Source organism: Hordeum vulgare, chromosome 3H (assembly GCF_904849725.1).
Source record: "Hordeum vulgare subsp. vulgare chromosome 3H, MorexV3_pseudomolecules_assembly, whole genome shotgun sequence".
Classification (NCBI taxonomy): Eukaryota; Viridiplantae; Streptophyta; class Magnoliopsida; order Poales; family Poaceae; genus Hordeum; species Hordeum vulgare.
The window spans coordinates 547,503,688-547,523,340 of NC_058520.1; the positions used below are offsets into that span (position 1 = coordinate 547,503,688).

At 42.0% G+C, this 19,653-nt stretch overlaps 1 protein-coding gene across 1 annotated transcript; it reads left to right on the forward strand.

Moving 5' to 3' along the window:
* Nucleotides 1-16,506: 16,506 nt before the first annotated feature.
* LOC123444895 (ras-related protein Rab2BV-like) lies at nt 16,507-19,157 on the forward strand. The gene is made up of 2 exons (XM_045121776.1): nt 16,507-17,016; nt 18,346-19,157. Exons 1-2 carry the CDS (start codon nt 16,852-16,854, stop codon nt 18,829-18,831), a joined length of 651 nt encoding a protein of 216 aa, XP_044977711.1. The 5' UTR covers nt 16,507-16,851; the 3' UTR covers nt 18,832-19,157.
* Nucleotides 19,158-19,653: the final 496 nt, after the last annotated feature.

Sequence of the window (19,653 nt, forward strand, 5' to 3'; positions counted from 1 at the left end):
ATCATCTCATCAAAGCGTATATTCCAACTCCGATATGCTTGCTCCAGTCCATAGAAGGATCGCTGGAGCTTTGCATACTTGTTAGCATCCTTTAGGATCGACAAAACCTTCTCGTTGTATCACATACAATTTTTCCTCACGGAGACCGTCGAGGAAACAATATTTTGACATCCTATCTGCAAGATTTCATAAATGATGCAGCAATTGTTAACATAATTCCAACAGACCTTCAGCATCACTACGAGTGAGAAAGTCTCATCGTAGTCAACTCTTTGAACTTGTCGGAAACATCTTTGCGACAAGTCGGGCTTTCTTAATGGTGACTTTTCACCATCATCGTTTGTCTTCCTTTTAAAGATCCATTTGTAGTTAACGTTCTTACGACCATCAAGTAGTTCTTCCAAAGTCTACACTTTGTTTTCATACATGGATCCTCTCTCGGATTTCATGGCCTCCAACCATTTGTCGGAATTCGGGCCTACCATTGATTCTCCATAGCTCGTAGGTTCATTGTTGTCTAGCAACATGACCTCTAAGACAGAATTATTGTACCACTCTGGAGTAGTAAGCGTCCTTGTCGACCTACGAGGTTTGGTAGCAACTTGATCCGAAACTTCCTGATCACTATCATAAGTTTCCACTTCAATTGGTGTAGGCACCATAGGAACAACTTCATGTGCCCTGCTACACACTGGTTGAAGTGATGGTTCAATGACCTCGTCAAGTTTCCACCATCCTCTCACTCATTTCCTCGAGAAAGGACCTATTTCTGGAAACAAACACTTTGCCTCCAAATCTAAGATAGGAGGTATACCCACCTGTTTTGGGTGTCCTATGAAGATGCATTTATCCGCCTTGGGTTCGAGCTTATCACGCTGGAACCTTCTCATGTAAGCGTTGCAGTCCCAAACTTTCAAGAAACGACAGCTTAGGTTTCTCCAAACCATAGTTTATACGGTGTCATCTCAACGGAATTACGTGATGCCCTAATTAAAGTGAATATGGTTGTCTCTAATGCCTAACCCAAAAACAATAGTGGTAATTTGATAAGAGACATCACAGTATGCACCCCATCCAATAGGGCGCGACTATGACGTTCGTACACACCATCACACTATGGTGTTCCAGGTGGCATTAGTTGTGAAACAATTTCCACGATGTCTTAATTTTGTACCAAATTCGCAACTCAGATATTCATCTCTAAGATCATATCGTAGACATTTTATCCTCTTGTCACGACAATCTTCAACTTCACTCTAAAATTACTTGAACCTTTCAATAATTCAGACTTGTGTTTCATCAAGTAAATATACTAGTATCTACTCAAATCATCTATGAAGTAAGAACATAACGATATCCACTGCGTGCCTCAGCACTCATTGGACTGCACACATCAAAATGTATTACTTCCAAGAAGTTACTTTCTTATTCAATCTCACTGGAAACCGAGGCCTTCAGTCATCTTGCCCATGTGGTGTGATTTGCATGTCTCAAGTGATTCAAAATCAAGTGAGTCCAAACGATCCATGTGCATGGAGTTTCTTCATGCGTTTATACCAATAGACATGGTTAGCATGTCTCAAACTTTTCAAAAACGAGTGAGTCTAAAGATCCATCAGCATGGAGCTTCTTCGTGCGTTTTATATCAATATGACTCAAGTGACAGTGCCACAAGTAAGTGGTACTATCATTACTACTTTATATCTTTTGGCATCAATATTATGAACATGTGTATCACTACGATCGAGATTCAATAAACCATTCATTTTAGGTGCAAGACCATTGAAGGTATTATTAAAATAAATAGAGTAACCATTATTCTCTTTAAATGAATAAAATTATTGCAATAAACACAATCTAATCATGTATATGCTCAACGCAAACACAAAATAACAATTATTTAGTTTTAACACTAACCCTGATGGTAGAGGGAGCGTGCGATGTTTGATCACATCAACCTTGGAAACACTTCCAACACATATCATTACCTCGCCTTTAGCTAGTCTCCATTTATTTCGTAGCTTTTATTTCTAGTTACTAACACTTAGCAACCGAACTGGTATCTAATACCTTGGTTCTACTAGGAGTACTAGTAAAGTACACATCAATATCTTTTATATCCAATATACTTTTGCCAGCCTTCTCATCTACCAAGTATCTAGGGTAGTTCCTCTTCAGTGACTGTTCCCCTCATTACAGAAGCACTTAGTCTCGGGTTTGGGTTCAACCTTGGGTCTCTTCACTAGATCAGCAACTGGTTTGCTATTTCATGAAGTATCTTTTCTTGCCCTTGCCCTTCTTGAAACTAGTGGTTTTACTAACCATCAACTATTGATGCTCCTTTTTGATTTCTACTTTCGCGGTGTCAAACATCGCGAATAGTTCAAGGATCATCATATCTATCCCTAATATGTTATAGTTCATCACGAATCTCTAGTAGCTTGGTGGCAGTGACTTTGGAGAACCATCACTATCACATCTCGAAGATCAACTCCCACTCGATTCAAGCGATTGTAGCACTCAGACAATCTGAACACATGCTTAAGGTTGAGCTTTTTCTCCCTTACTTTGTAGACAAAGAATCTTGTCGGAGGTCTCATACCTCTCAACAAGGGCACGAGCCTGAAATCCCAATTTCATCCCTTGGAACATCTCGTATGTCCTGCGATGTTCGAAACGTCTTTAGCGCCTCAATTCTAAGCCGTTTAAGCATTATGCACTCAACTATCATGTAGTCATCAAATACGTGTATGTGAGATGTTTGCAACACCTACAGACGACGTTTGGGGTTTAGCGCACCGAGCGGTGCACTAAGGACATAAGCCTTCTGTGCAGCAATGAGGATAATTCTCAGTTTATGAACCTAGTCCGCATAATTGCTACTATCATCTTTCAACTAAATTTTCTCTAGGAACATATTGAATTTGAGGGCAACATTAGCGTGGGTCATTGGATCTACAAGATAGATTGTAAGGACAATTTTAGACTAAGTTCATGATAATTAAGTTCATCTAATCAAATTATTTAATGAACACCCACTTAGATAGACATCCCTCTAGTCATCTAAGTGATACATGATCCATATCGATTAGGCCGTGTCCGATCATCATGTGAGACGGACTAGTCATCAATGGTGAACATCTCCATGTTGATCGCATCTACTATACGACTCGTGTTCCGAGGCCATGTTTGTACATGCTAGGCTCGTCAAGTCAACCTAAGTGTTTCGCGTGTGTAAATCTGGCTTACATTCGTTGTATGCGAATGTTAGAATCTATCACACCCGATCATCACGTGGTGCTTCGAAACAACGATCCTTCGCAACTATGCACACTTAGGGGAGACACATTTCTTGAAATTTTAGTGAGGGACCATCTTATTTACTATCATCGTTCTAAGCAAATAAGATGTAAAAACATGATAAACATCACATGCAAATCATAAAGTGACATGATATGGCCAATATCATCTTGCGCCTTTTGATCTCCATCTTCGGGGCGCGGCATGATCACCATCATCATCGACACGACACCATGATCTCCATCATCGTCTCTTCACAAAGTTGTCTCGCCAACTATTACTTCTACTACTATGCCTAACGGTTAGCAATAAAGTAAAGTATTCATATGGCGTTTTTGATTGACACGCATGTCATGAAATAAATTAAGACAACTCCTATGACTCCTGCCAGCTGTCATACTCATCGACATGCAAGTCGTGAATCCTATTACAAGAACATGATCGATCTCATACATTACATATATTTCATCACATCCTTTTGGTCATATCACATCACATAGCATGCCCTGCAAAAACAAGTTAGACGTCCTCTAATTGTTGTTGCATGTTTTACGTGGTTGCTATGGGTTTCTAGCAAGAACGTTTCTTACCTACGTTACAGCCACAACGGTGATATTCCAATTGCTATGTACCCTTCATAAGGACCCTCTTCATCGAATCTGATCCGATAAAGTGGGAGAGACAGACACCCGCTAGCCACCTTATGCAACAAGTGCATGTTAGGTGGTGGAACCAGTCTCACGTAAGCGTACTTGTAGAGTCGGTCCAGGCCGCTTCATCCCAAAATGCCGCTGAATCAAGATAGGACTAGTAAAGGTAAGCAAATTGACCAAATCATCGCCCACAACATACTTGTGTTCTACTCGTGCATAGAAACTACGCATAGGCCTAGCTCTGATACCATTGTTGGGAAACGTGGTAATAATTCGAAAATCTTCTAGGTGACACCAATAACAATCTAGGAGAAGCTAGAAACAAGAGAGAGGGAGTGCATCTTCATACCCTTGAAGATTGCTAAGCGGAAGCGTTGCAAATAATGCGGTTGATGAAGTCATGTTGCTATTCAAATCGCGAAAGATCCGGTCCAAGCGCCGAACAGACGGCGCCTCCACGTTTAACACACGTACAGCCTAGGGACCTCTCCTCCTTCTTGATCCACCAACGGGGGAGGGGAAGTTGATGGAGAGCTCCGGCAGCACGACGACGTGTTGGCGGTGAAGCTCGTGGTTCCGGGAGGGCAAGGGTTGAGATTCCCATGCACCTCCCCTCTATATATAGGGGAGGAGGGGCTGGTTTCTTGACCTCCAAGTCCATTGGGGCGTTGGCAAAGGTGGAAGGAAAGAAATCTCATCCTTTTCCTTCCCCGTCAATTGTTATCCCTCCTTTTAGGGATCTTGATCATATCCCTTCGGGATATGATCTTATTCCTTCTAAGGGGGGTCTTGGTGCGCCTTGAATAGGGGTGTGGGAACTTGCCCCCACTACCCACGTTCATGTGGGTCCCCCGTGCAGGTGGGGCCCACACCGGAACCTTCTAGAACCTTCCTGCTACAATACCAAAAAATATCGAACATTTTTCGGTGACCAAAATAGGACTCCCCATATGTAAATCTTTACTTATGGATCATTCCGGAACTCCTCATGACATCTGGGATCTCATCTGGGACCCCGAACAACTTTCGGTAACCACATACAATTCCCATTACAACTCTAGTGTCACCGAACCTCGAGTGTGTAGACCCTACGGGTTCGGGAACCATGTAGACATGATCGAGACACCTCTCCGGCCAATAACCAATAGCGGGATCTGGATACCCATATTTTCTCCCACATGTTCCATGATGATCTCATCAGATGAACCACGTTGTCGGTGATTCAATTAATCACGTATACAATTCCCTTTGTCCATTGGTATGTTACTTGCCCGAGATTCCATCGTCAGTATCCCTATACCTTGTTCAATCTCGTTATCAGCAAGTCTCTTTACTCATTCCGTAGCACATGATCCCGTGACTAACTCCTTAGTCACATTGATCTCATTATGATGATGTATTGCCAAGTGGGCCCAGATATACCTCGCCGTCACACGGAGTGACAAATCCGAGTCTCGATTCATACCAACCCAACAGACACTTTCGGAGATACGTGTACTGCACCTTTATAGTCACCTGGTTACGTTGTGACATTTGATACACCCAAAGCATTCCTACGATATCTGGGAGTTGCACAATCTCATGGTCTAAGGAAATGATACTTGACATTAGAAAAGCTCTAGCAGACGAACTACACGATCTTTGTGTTATGCTTAGGCTTGGGTCTTGTCCATCACATCATTCTCCTAATGATGTGATTCCGTTATCGATGACATCCAATGTCCATGGTCAGAAAACCATGACCATCTATTGATCAACGAGCTAGTCAACTAGAGGCTCACTACGGACATGTTGTGGTCTATGTATTCACATATGTATTACGGTTTCTGGTTAATACAATTATAGCATGAACAATAGACAATTATCATGAACAAGGAAATATAATAATAACCATTTTATTATTGCCTCTATGGCATATTTCCAATAAGGTGTTCCTCTGGTGTCCCGGAGTTGCATGATCTCATGGTCATGGGAACGGATACATTAACATGCAGAAAACAGTAGCAATAAACTTGACACGATCATATGCTACGTTCATAGTTTGGGTCTTGTCCATCACATCTCTCTTAGTGATGTGATCCCGTTATCAAGTGACAACGCTTGTCTATGGCCAGGAAACCTTGACCATCTTTGATCAATGAACTAGTCAACTAGAGGCTCACTAGGGACAGTGTGTTGTCTATGTATCCACACATGTAATTGAGTTTCCAATCAATACAATTCTAGCATGGATAATAAACGATTATAATGAACAAGGAAATATAATAATAACCAATTTATTATTGCCTTTAGGACATATTTCCAAGAGTTTTAAGTATAATTAAGACAAGCGGATCCCACTTTTATCGATGTGGCGTAACGGTTCGAGATAGACATCGTTAGACTTTTTCTGCCAAAAACTCCTCTTGAAAAAACAAAAAAGCCAACGAGCCCTCCCCAAGCTGCTCACTATCGAGCCGGCCTACCCACTATCCCCGCCGCCGACGCCAAGACCTGCTCACGTCGCCGCCCCTTCCTACCTCCTCAGCCCGCCGCCCCTCCTTCCCTTGCATGTCGTCGACTCCAAGCCATGCCCGTCATTGTCGCCTAGCATATCGGGCCGCCCATGGCCGTCTCCAAGAAGTAGTCGGGACTGAAGAGCCATCCCGACCAAGTCGTGGGGGAGCCGGACACGGGCGCGGCGGGTGGGAGCAGTGACGGCTTCGACCTCGATGAGCGCGAGCAGCGGCGGTGCCGGCCTCGACGAGCGCGAGCAGCAGCCTTGACAGTTGCGCACGACTGGCCGTCGATGCGCATCCCCATTGCTGCGCACTTTGACCCGTGCCTGCTCGCGGACCAGCCACCGTGGTCACCGTCTACGGCCTCCATATCCGTTTGTGTGGCGACGGCACGAGCCGGAGCACCTCGAGCGACTGGTCGACGGACCGTGGGAAGGAGACATTAGGGGTGACGACTAAGGATGGGAACTCCGGTCCCCGGCGTCGGTGTTGGCCGCGTCCCCGTGGCACCCCCTAATCGGGAACGAGACATGGATAACGGGTTGCTGCTCTACCGGCCAGCTTGGGCCTGATTGCTTCTTTGTTTTTGATTGAAGGTTGTCCATGCAAAACTACAGGGACAGTTTTGTAAATCAAAAAATCAATCATATAAGGATGTCTATCTTCAACCGTTACGACACGTCATCATTTATGGGACCAACCTGTCATAATCTTGATTAAAACGGTCTAAACCATCAACTAGTGTTTTTCGCAAAAAAATAAAAGCCTGGGAATTAGTGTTTTTGGACACAATTTCATAGAATTGTGGTTCCTGCAACCCTAGTCTTTAATGTCAATATTTTCTGTAACTAGGGCTCCTTTGATACAAAGGAATTTCATTGGATTTTTGGAGGATTTGGATCCTTAGGATTTTTTTCCTATGATGGTCGTTTGATTCGTAGGATTGAAATCCTTTAGAATTTTTTCATAGGATTCGTTTGTACTACATTTTGGAGGAAAATTTCCATCCACTCAAACCTCTTTGTAGAATTTCTTTGTTTTTCCTGTGCTATCAAACACACTTTCAAATCATGTAGTGTAGAAAAGGACATGCCACTCTATTCTTACGTTTTTTCTATTTCTGCATTTTGACAATCCTACGAATCAAAGAGGCCCTTAACTCTTTCGTCATGGATGTCTTAAGTGCAATGACAAGCTGGAGTAACTGAATATAAGTGTTAAGCTTTGTCATAATTTTGACCCGCGAACTTACTCCATATGTGAGTCGCATATGTTTCTTTGTGTGATTGAGCAACGGTCCGCGAGTTAATGCAATGAGGTGGTGCCGAAGTTGCTTTACTTTGTTGTAGTGTTTCAGATTGCTGTTAAGTGTGCGCCAATTCTGAATAAAGTGTTCTCAGATAATTGGGTTCTCTGGAGGTTTGCTAATCTTATCTGCTTGATTGTTGCTACAAGTATTGTTCGTAATGGCTTTGACGAAAGTGATACGCCAAGTGGCATGATATTACTTGATTTTTTGAATTACTCATTGTTGGAACACACGATGAAAGACATTTCTTATTGCAAGGATTTATATCAAACAATGATGAAAACGAGTATAACCACAAGTGTCATGGAAGAAGAATGGAGAGTGTTGTCGAGAAAGGCAGTAGGTATGATTTGTGTGTGCATCAATCACAATATATTTTATCATGGTTAAAATGACACAAATGTGAATGAAATGTGGCAGAAATTTGTGTCTATGTATGAGAGGATCTATCAAAAAATTGAGAAACGATAGTGGTGACAAGGGTTGGGATCTGTATGAGCTAAAGAACCTTGCACTGGAATACATTAGAACGCGATTCACGTCACGCGTCCTGCATGCTGATTTAGACGTACTACTAGCACCCGTAAAATCGAAGGTGAGTCGGCCCATGATGGTATGTTGACAAAAGAATATACTCACGGTGAAGTTAATAAGGTCCTTTTTAGCGTCGGGATTTCAAAGCAGGGATGAGTTACACATATCTGTTAAGTTCTATTCTTAAATAACTACTACCCACTAGTTATATTTTCTAGGGCTGCCGCTAGAAATCAGTCGACTGATAACAGTGAAACTTAAGCCGTCTCGACCATCATTGTCTCGACCATCATTGGATCGGGTGAGATCTGACGTCTGGGAGCTTTGGCAAGGGCAATGCTCTGCACTGGCGCGCGGGCCGAATCGTTCGGTCGGCCGCGCGCGGGCCGCCGGATCTGCCAGCTGTACGCGAGCCACGTCGTTAGATCTTCATGCAGTAATTTTTTTCTCGATGCTATAAATTTCATCCACGATGCAGCAATTTCGTCAATGGTTGCAACAAAAAAAATTTGTAGCCAAAAAAATATCTGCGTGATCATAGCAAAAAAACGAAGCTGATGGTGCGTGATAGCAAAAGTCAAACGCCGGTTGTAGCAAATATCTACGTGAACGTGTATGCAACTTTTTTAGTGAACGGTTGCAGCAAAAAATGATGTCGGTTGTAGCAAAAAATGATACGGTTGTAGCAAAAGTCAAAACGCCGGTTGTAGCAAAAATCCAACGAACTCGAGTTGCAACCAAACGTATATGCAGTTTTTTTACTGGACAAATGTAGCAAACAAAAAACGCTTATAGCAAATATGAACGCTGGTTGCAACAAATTTAGACGAGAAAAAAGTTACATGCCAAGTCAGCTGTGTGCGCGGGTCGCGTGCGGCCGGTCGAACGGTTCATGTATGCAATGGTTGGTATCTTTCTGCTATGGCGTTTGGGATCACTTAAATGCCTATGAATCTTGCATGTGATTCGAAAAGCAACTATTCCTGGCATCAGTGAAGGTCGTCTCTTGCAGCATCTCGTGCCTTGCCCGCAGCTACGACGACCGTTGCAGCGTAACATCTCTCAATCACAACAACGATGACCGGTCTTGCATCGTAGTGCGTCCACAACAACGACGACCGACCACTACATGTCACATGTCTCAATCATAGCAACGACGACCGACCATTGCAGCATAGTGCGTCCGCAACAACAAAGACCGACCATTGCAGCATCACATGTCTCAATCACAATAATGACGACCGGCCTTGCAGCGTAGTGCGTCCGCAAAAACGACTATCCGCAATTGCAGCGTCGTGCGTCCGATTGCAACGACAACGACCAGTCCTTGCAGTGTTGTGTGTTCCGATCACGACAACGCCGATCAGTCTTTGCACCACCGTGCATCCCACTCACGGCCAACCATTGGAGCATCACGCGTCCGCAGCAAGGACAATTGGCCATTGTAGTGTCCTCTGTCGGATCGCAGCAACGACGACCGGCCCTTGCGTTATCTTGCATTCCGATCACGGCGACGACGACCGGCCCTTGCGTTATCTTGCATTCCGATCACGGCGACGACGACCGGTCCTTACAACGTCGCGCGTCCCACTCGAAACAACGATGACTATCCATTGCAGCATCGTGCGCCCGCGTCAATGACAATCGGCCATTGCAACATCGTGTGTTCGATCACAATGAGGACAACCGGTCTTTGCAACATCGCGGGTTTCGATTATGGCAACGATGACCGATCCTTGCAGCTTCGCGTGTCCCACTCACAGCAACGATGACCAACCATTGCAGTGTCACGCGTCTCCAACACAACAATTACAACCGACCATTGCACTGCTGCATGTTCCATTCGCATCAACTACAATTGACTATGACAGCGTGGCACATCTCGATCGCGGCAAGGACGACCAACCATTGCAGCGTCACCCCTCCGGCTTGCAGCATGGACGACCATCCCTTGCAACATTGCGTGTCTCACTCGCAGCAGCACGGATTGTCCATTGCAGATGCCCACAATAATTGTTTTGTTAGTAGAGAACAAACTCTCAAGAAGAATGACCACAACAATTATTTTGCAAGTAACTAAGCCAGTACTACCCTTGCTTCTATGGGCTAGCAAAGTAACTGGTATGTGGCAAGGTGACGGGTAGTACTAATAGCAGTAGTTGTATTTTAGTCAGAAATGCATTTCGGCTTCCCGGAGCATATGCTCCCGAGCCCAAAAAAAGGTTCAAAATGAAAAAAATATCAAGACAAAATTTGTTTATGTATTTAGTGATATTTAAACACTACCTGTAAATTTTAAGACAAAAAGGCTAAATATTTTGGCATGTGTAAAAAAAATAGAACACCAAAATTATCCCAAAATGTCATCACAAATTTATTTATTTTACCGATGAAAAATTATCATGCATGTTTGTGACACTAATACAATCATCTATGAAAACTTTAAAAAAATTCAAAAACATTTAATAATTCCCGCATATGCTCCCGGGAGCCAAAACACCACTCTCCTAATCTAATGTGCTATCATACTCCGTGGGGTGGGGTAGCAAATACCAGGCTATGCATAGCAGCAAAAAAGTACACTACATGTTGAATTTAAAAGTAAAAAGACATAGTAATAGTAGTAGGGACCCCGCATCTTGCACAAAAGCCTGCAAACGGCGCTCTCATCACGGAACAAACGCGCAATGAAATCCAATGGCGTAGCGACCGGCTCATGCCATGCCAGAAATCAGTCGGATGATTATAAACTTTTTCTTTTTTCTATACATGCAACAATGCCATAAGAAATTTATGCATGCAGGTTATAAATTATATTGTTTTTGCATTACTCTATGCATGCAACCACCACATCATCAACTCATTGCATGTTACTCACAAGTTATTTTTTCTATTAGATCTTTTATTGAAAATAATGTGTTCATCACTTGCATCATACTTATGTACTTTATATTCAAAGTTTTATTAGAAATGACATTATTTTAACAGGATTTTTTTTATTTTCATACCTGGCCTTCATTTTTAAGTTTACATTGGCTTTCCATCAGTTATAGATATTTTTTAGCAATTTTTATGCATTTTCTAGTAAGTTTTCCGCAGCAACACGTCGGGGCATCATCTAGTTCTATGAAAGGTTCTGGCATACTATTGGAGATGATCGAATTGTTTAAGTCTTATCACCAGTTAACTCAAAAAAGATTCCGGATGGATGGAGTGAAACTATAATAGTCATGATACCAAAAAAGACAGCCCCGACCATATCACCCAATCCCGTCCGGTAAGGTGATCCCAAAACTTCTCGCAAACCGACTCAAGGTACTTTTGCTAGAGGCAATTTCTCCTATGCAAAATTCTTTTATTCAGGGAAGGTTGATTAGTGATAATTTCCATGTTCCTTACTCTTATCATACGATTAGAAATAAGAGGCATGGAAAGACGAGAAACTGTGCAGTAAAATTTGATATGCTCAAGCCTCAAGGCATATGACACACAGATTATGTGATCCTTTGATGTCTCATGATCAACTTTTTTAATACATATGATTTCTAATAGATTTTTTGTATACATGAGAAACCTTTTTTATACACATTTAACATCTCACATATACCAGATTAACATTTTTCAATTTTGTATGTAGAGTGATTTTTTTATATGTATATTTAGAACATTTGGACGTATAAACAAAAGTAAAAAAGAAAACATAAAAATAACAAGACTATGGCCTCGCACGCGTCTGGGCCGGCCGATCTGCCCCGCATCACTACGTCTCGCGCCGGGCGAGGTATAGGGCGCTCTTTTTATCGGACGCCCCTATGTCTCGCTTTAAGCGAGTACAAGGGAGAACCTCGCGCCGGAGGGAGCCCAGCCGGGCAGGAGGGGACGGCCTCTTTTTTATGTTTTCGGTTTTCTTTTTTGTTCTATTTTTGTACTTTTATTTATACTTCAAAATAGTATATATATGTTCAAGAAATAATCTTTAAAACTATATTTTGAAATATTTTTAAAATGATAAATAAGTATTAAAAATGTAGAATAAGTAACTAAAATGTAAACAAATATTTGAAAATTTCAAATAAATATTAAAAGTTCCTGAACTGATATTTTCAGAACGTGTAACTTGTATTAAGAATATTTAATAAGTAATAAAATGTTGAAGCAGTATATGAAAAAACCTGAACATGTATTTTAAATATCTTAAATAAGTTTCAAACAAAAATCTCAAATAAATAATAAAATGTGGATAAAATATTAAAAAAAACTGAATAAGCATAAGCAAATGTTGAACGAGTATTTAAAAAATAATGAACATGTATTTAAAAAAATCTAAAATAAGTATTAAAATGTTTAAAAAATAATTGAAAAATGTTGAATGAGCATTTGAAAAATGCTGAACATGTATTTGAAAAATCTTGAATAAGTATTTAAATGTTGAGAAAATATTTAAAAGTATAGTATAAATTTTTATACAAGGTTGAACGTTTATAAAAAAATTGATCACTCATTATTTTTATTTGACATATATGAAAAATATACTATAAAAATTAAAAGAAAAATAGGAAAAAAATGAAGAAGAACAAATACTCAAACAAGAAATAGAATAATGCAATAAAAACATGATAACTGAAAAAGGAATGCACTAAATGAACGAAAAAGAATGCAAAAGGGAGAAGAAAAAATGAAAGAAAAACTCCCAGAAAAAACGACTCGAGTAGCTTCAAGACGCGACCCTAGCCCTTAGAACGAAAAGAACTTGGGTGGAATGGTTTGCCTGCTTAGAGCAACTCTAGCACACCCTGCATCCATCTGGCCCGTAAAACGTGTTTGCAGTTCGCGGAAAAACGTATTTGTGGGTCGGCCCGCACGGCCGCGGATGCAGACCCTACATGACGGACCCGTAAAAAAGCATATTCGTGGAATATGCTTTTTCAGACCCCGTGCGGACTGAAATGTCCCTCCCACCAACCGCTTCTGCTTATATGCAGGGCACCGCAACGGCGAGGGGAACCCGCGAATACGCAGGTTGGGACCGAGATTTTGTCGCGTCCCGCAAAAATATTTGCGAACCGGGGCGGGATGCGGGGTGTGATTGGGCAGGTTTTTCCGCCCCGACCCGCATTTTGACGGTTATTTTCCGGATCGGGACGGGATGAGGGTCTGCTAGAGTTGCTCTTACGCTCTTCCTAGAGACCTAGGTTTGCTCCCTCCTACTTGTGTTTTATACTTTTTTATGACTGAGCATGCGTTAATAGTATCACTTACTGCAATAAAATAGCATTTTTTATTGTGATAAGGACATGTACAATGATGATGTCTCGTATGTCATGTAGGATCGGATGTCAGAAAAAATAGGTTCGGATATGAAAGCGGAATCCTTTGCAGGAGGCGGGTGTTTAAAAAGAAAATGTGTAGCCCGGTGTAAAAAACTGAAAAAGTTAGAGTGGAAAGTAGAGATACATGAGCATTATAGTTTTTTTTATAAGGTATCCTCACTATAGCTAGCTTGCATTGAATAGAAAAAATCAATACAAAAACCTCAAGCTATATTTTATGATGGGACATCTATATCCATATGTCATCATTGTACATGTCCTAACTAGTCGCCGCCTTATTTATCCATCTTGATGTTGTTCTGCCATGTCTTCTGGGCCTCCCGCTCGCGGGCCTGTCTTCGGATCCGTCTTTCGGCCTTGGGCCGGCGTCCAAGAGTGGACAATGCCATATCATAATTACACGAAATCATTACTTAGCGAATACATCTTTTAACGATTACTTTCACCTTCACAGGTTGCGACAAGTGGCGCACTAAATGCGTGTCACTTGTCGCAACCTGGTAGTTTCCCCTCTTTTCGTAGATCCGTATTTTCAAAACATTTTATCTCCTTAACCGTGTATCCAAATCTCGAACCGTTTTCACCGTTGGCTTTCTCGCGTTGAGGTCTTCAAAACTAGATCCCATGTTGATAGGTTTTGACGAACTTTTTTTTCACGAAAAACCAGAAGAAAAAAGCCGGACGAAAAAATTGTGCCTCACGTGATAGAAAAAAACAGAAAACGTGTTTTTCCCTTTTCGAGAGGCACGGGTCGTGCCTCTCGCCAAGGCAAAACTGTGCCTCTCGCGGAGGCAAAACCATGCCTCCTGCGGGAAAAAAAGAGAGAGCAGAAAACGCATTTTCCCCCTCTTCAGAAGAGGCACGGGCGTGCCTCTCGCGAAGACAAACCCGTGCTTTTCGCCGAAGCAAAACTGTGCCTCTCGCAAAAAAAATTGTGTTTTTTCCCTTTCGGAAGAGGCATGGGCGTGCCTCTCGCGAATGCAAAGTCGTATCTTTTACGGAAGCAAAACCATCTCTCTCGCAAAAACAACAGAAAACACATTTTTTTCCTTTTGGGAGAGGCACGGACGTGCGTCTCGCGAAGGCAAAAACGTGCCTTTTGCGGAAATAAAATCGTGCCTCTCCTAAAAAAAAACCGAAAACACGTTTCTTTTTCGAGAGGCACGCCCGCGAAGGAAAAAAATCGTGCCTCTCGCGAAAGAAAAAACATACATCTCGCCAAAAAAACCGTGTTTTTTGCGTACAAAAAAAGAAAACACGTTTTTTCATGAAAAAATTAATCTTGATTTTTTCGGTCCAAAAGTTACGAAAGACCAGTGAAATATCATAACACCAAAAAAATTCAGCAAAAACACTAAAAAAGGCGAAAACGCGTGTGAAAAAATAAATAAAATTAGAAGAAAACGCTCAAAGCACGACACGTGGCGGCGGCTGGAAACGCGTCAAATGGCGACGCGCGGGAACGATCGCTTGGAGCTCTCGAGGGAGCGCTCGCTAACTAGTTGCTTCCTAAGGCCATGTTTGGAACCACAATAAATTATGATAACTAGCAAAAGAGTCCGTGCGTTGCAACGGAAGAGAAATTAACACACGTTCTGAACGCAATATATTTTCACATGGCATCACATTTATGTTGCCGACGATGGTCTTAGTGCTCACACAATGAAAACGCGTTTCAATGTACAGTCACTCGGAATAAGATAAGAAATATGTTGTTTCTTCCCACAAGGTTTTCCAAAGGTGTGCATGTATGGTTAACGATGTTTCTTTCCTCTAAATTTGGTTTAAATTTAATGGATGTTTATTGCAATTCGTATCGTTGCCGAAAAAAAAGAAAAAAAGACCGTGCACTACAGATTAAGTTTGCACATAAATAATATTTAAGAAGTATTTAACAGCTAAAAATAACATCCTATTTAGATTCTACACATTTTATTAATCAAATTTCATATATAACATGTTAAAATCGGAGTTACGGTTTAAAACATATGAATAATTTTGTTTTGGATAAAATACGGTTGACTTAAATATGAAGGGCGGGTTGATTACCTGAAACATGAGGTTTTTTTTTAAATGTAAAAAATCGATTCGTTTTCTAACTTAAATCCGAACTATGGGTTGATTTTAGGAAACGTTAGGGACTTCTTTTTTTTATAAAAGTGGCACGACGGACAATAGAAGGAGTCGACACTTTATTATTAGGAAGAGATGTGGATTATGAAGATGAATTATATAATCTGGTTTATAAAAATAATTTAGGCGGACATGTTTGAAGGGCAGGTTATATAAACTGTAGTCAACGTTTTACATTGCATAATGACTTATCTGCCCTCTGTTTTTTAAAGAAGGGTGACGGTTATAGGAATGTAATTATCTCCAACTTACAAGGATTTGATTTTAGATGATGTTTTATAGATTATGAGTTTTTAATAATCTGTTTATCTAGTTTTTATAATATACTCCCTCCGTTCTTAAATATAAGTCTTTTAAGAGATTTCACTAAATGAATACATACGGAACAAAATGGCTAAATCTACACTTAAAATATGTCTGTATATATCCGTATATAGTTCCGTAGTGAAACCCCTAAAAAAACTTATATTTAGGAACGGAGGGAGTACATCACAATCTGTCTTATTTAAAGACAAAATAAATTATAAAAACTGAATTATATAATCTGAATGGTTCTAAACACGTCTAAATTACAGGCGTTGCTCCCAAAAATAAATCCAGGTCCAGTTTTGTCGAGAGCAAAGAAATCCATGTTGAGGCACCGACCAAGCGTGGTAAACATTGGCGGCCCCGAGATCTGGTGGGATCTGACAGCACGGGTGGCGGGCTCGGACAAAAAGAAAGGAGGCACCGCCAGCGCACGCCAGCCGTCGATCGGCTGGCCCTCGAGATAGCCAAAGCCGGGGCGGGGCCAGCTGGGCACGGCACGAGATCCCTCCCCCCCTCCTTTCCTTCCTTCCTCCCCTCCCCTCGTCGGCCGTTCCTTTCTCGGATCTGCCTGTCCGCCCCCACACCCCTCCCCCCCTCCCATTCCCCTCCCGCTCGGCCCGGCGAGCAGCGTCGCCTCCCGTCCCGTCCCGTCCCCTCCCGGTAAGCGAAGCCAAGCGTCGACGAGGTCTTCTGTTCTGATCCGCGTGGGTTGCTCATTGGCCGGGTCATCGATCGGGGTCCGCGGGAGGAGAGGCGGCGACGGGGAGGAAGGAAGGGAGGCGGCGATGGCGCACCGGGTGGACAACGAGTACGACTACCTCTTCAAGATCGTGCTCATCGGCGACTCCGGCGTCGGCAAGTCCAACATCCTCTCCCGCTTCACCCGCAACGAGTTCTGCCTCGAGTCCAAGTCCACCATCGGCGTCGAGTTCGCCACCCGGACCCTCCAGGTAGGTACCCATCCATCACCTCGCCACCCGCGCGCGATCCATTTCCTTCCCTTCCATGATTCACGTGCGCGATCTGATCCTCAAATGCTCGGTCGTTTCCGTCAGAAGATGTCAATCGAAATGCAAATGCCGTCGTCATTTCTGATCCCGCGCTGGGCTGGGTTGTGTCTGGTTTGATCTGTTGAACAGAGCGTTCGGTTGAGTTTGCAGTCACGGTATAGGACGGGGGATCTGGGTGAACGAATAAATGATTGATTGCGCGGTCAAAAGCCAGGACACCGAGCATAGGTCAATGTGTTGTTGGCTGCATGCCTGAGCGGACACCTAGCATGGAGCACTTTTTTGGCCGCATGACACTGACAGCACATGGCAATGCCGTGAAAATACAGATGTGGGCTTTCTTTAGATCCTTTTGCATTTACGGTAGTAATCAGGCTAGATTGTCAAAGCGACACTATCTCTGGTTGGCATGGTTTCAGTTTTTCTTTTCAAGAGGATAGTGTACATCATCTACCAATTACATCTTGTTCAGAAACTCAAAAGGTAAACAACTGTGCCATTGTAATTGCATTATTATTATGGTTTTCGTGTTGCCACTGCCATCGAAGGGCATAATAATTTGGGTAGACAAAAATACACTGAAGCCTCAACATGTATGTGAGAGCACAGTTGGCGCCTAACATTTGCTTCAATGTGTGATTCAGAAGCCTCGTGCCAAACGGCTGGATTGATTGATAGAACCGGTTTCTTCTTTTGAATTGTTAGGCACTGAGCAACAAATTGCAACCTTATGAGTTGCATTACAAACTATGTGCAATTGGCAGAAAGAAGAAATTAAACCTAGTCTCTTTATCTCTTCTGGTTGGTCGATGTTGAATAACTATATGTTTTTAAGCTCATCATTGGTGTTAGTTCTGGTAAGCTCATCATTATGCGATCCTGCCTAAAAGTCACAGCAAGAAGATGACAATTCTGTATTTTTGTTTCAACAAATATTACAAGTAGTCTTCCAGTACATCCCCTTGTTTTTTACCAAGTATATATTGTTGTCTGTTGTAATACATGCAGTTTAGTAAAAAGAAAAGAAAATACAGATAGAGAATCACAATTGCCCCTGTTGTCCGTTCAGAGAAAATGATACGTGCTGTCGTGATATCCTGCAAACATCTGTTCACATAATGATATTAACACAATGTTATAAGCAGGCAAATTTTTCAATGTGGATCTTAGAATCGGAATAGTACACCTTTCTTATTGATGTTTTATACTAATGTTAAATCCATATTTTCCTATTGAAGCTTAGCAGAAATTTATGTTGTTTTGCGGCAGATAGAAGGAAAGACTGTGAAGGCACAGATATGGGACACGGCTGGTCAGGAGAGATACCGTGCAATTACTAGTGCTTATTACAGGGGTGCTGTTGGAGCACTCCTAGTCTTTGACATAACGAAGAGGCAGACCTTCGACAATGTTCAGAGGTGGCTCCGTGAGCTCCGGGATCATGCAGATGCCAACATTGTTGTCATGATGGTCGGGAACAAGTCAGACTTGAACCACTTAAGATCGGTTCCTGAGGAAGACAGCCAAGCATTCTCTGAGAAAGAAGGCCTCTCTTTCCTTGAGACCTCTGCACTGGAGGCAATCAATGTGGAGAAGGCATTCCATACTGTGCTGAGTGAAATTCACCAGATTGTAAGCAAAAAAGCACTTGCAGCACAGGAGTCCGCTGCTGCCAACGGGCGTTCGATGCAAGGAACGACTATTAACGTTGCTGAACCATCCACCAACGCAAAAGGTTCTTGCTGTTCCAGTTGAAGAACTGGTTCCAGTGGAAGTGATTCTTGTCGGAAACTTTTGTTTTCGCAGAACTGGACCATGACATACATAGGTTATAGTTTGGTCTCAGATATTCTTGTTTCTCATCCTGAATCCCATGACTGGTAATTCCTATCGCAAGAACACCTTTACCATACTCTATAACCTGCCTCTCCATCAAATCATTCCCATTTTGTATTCTTATAACTATCATCGATTTCACTTGTACAATCGAGAAATCGAACAACATGTTGTAACAATGATTATTTCCTGTTAACAACAATAATAATTGTCAATGGAATTATTATGCTCTTGAATTTCGTTAATATGGCATGAGATGCACTGTTGATGTTGGTAGACCTGATCATATGACTGAGCGAGTCCATTTTTCGCAGGCTTGTTGTTTGAGAAATTCTTGACTTTTCTTCAATTCAAATAAGTATAATTCATCAATTCTCTTTCTAATTGCTCTAAATGCATACCCATGAATCATTCCAGCTGTGCCCCTGACTATTAGTGATTTCATGATGTGTCACTGCTTGGCCTATATTGATTCTTTTCCAGAACGATGGTATTTTACTGAATTTTCATGTCTCTGTTCCTCAAAACGAATGAGAAGGCCTTTTTAGCATGCTTAGCATGAGATGAACTATTCCTCAACATAACACGTGTGTTCCTTCGCTTTTGTTCATCCGGGTTCTCCTTTTATTTTGTCCACACTTTGCGGTTACGAAATTACTGGCAGATTCGAATTTGACCTACCTGTCAGAACTCAGTAAACATGTATAATCCTGCTTTATTTTATTTTTGTTGAACTTATAA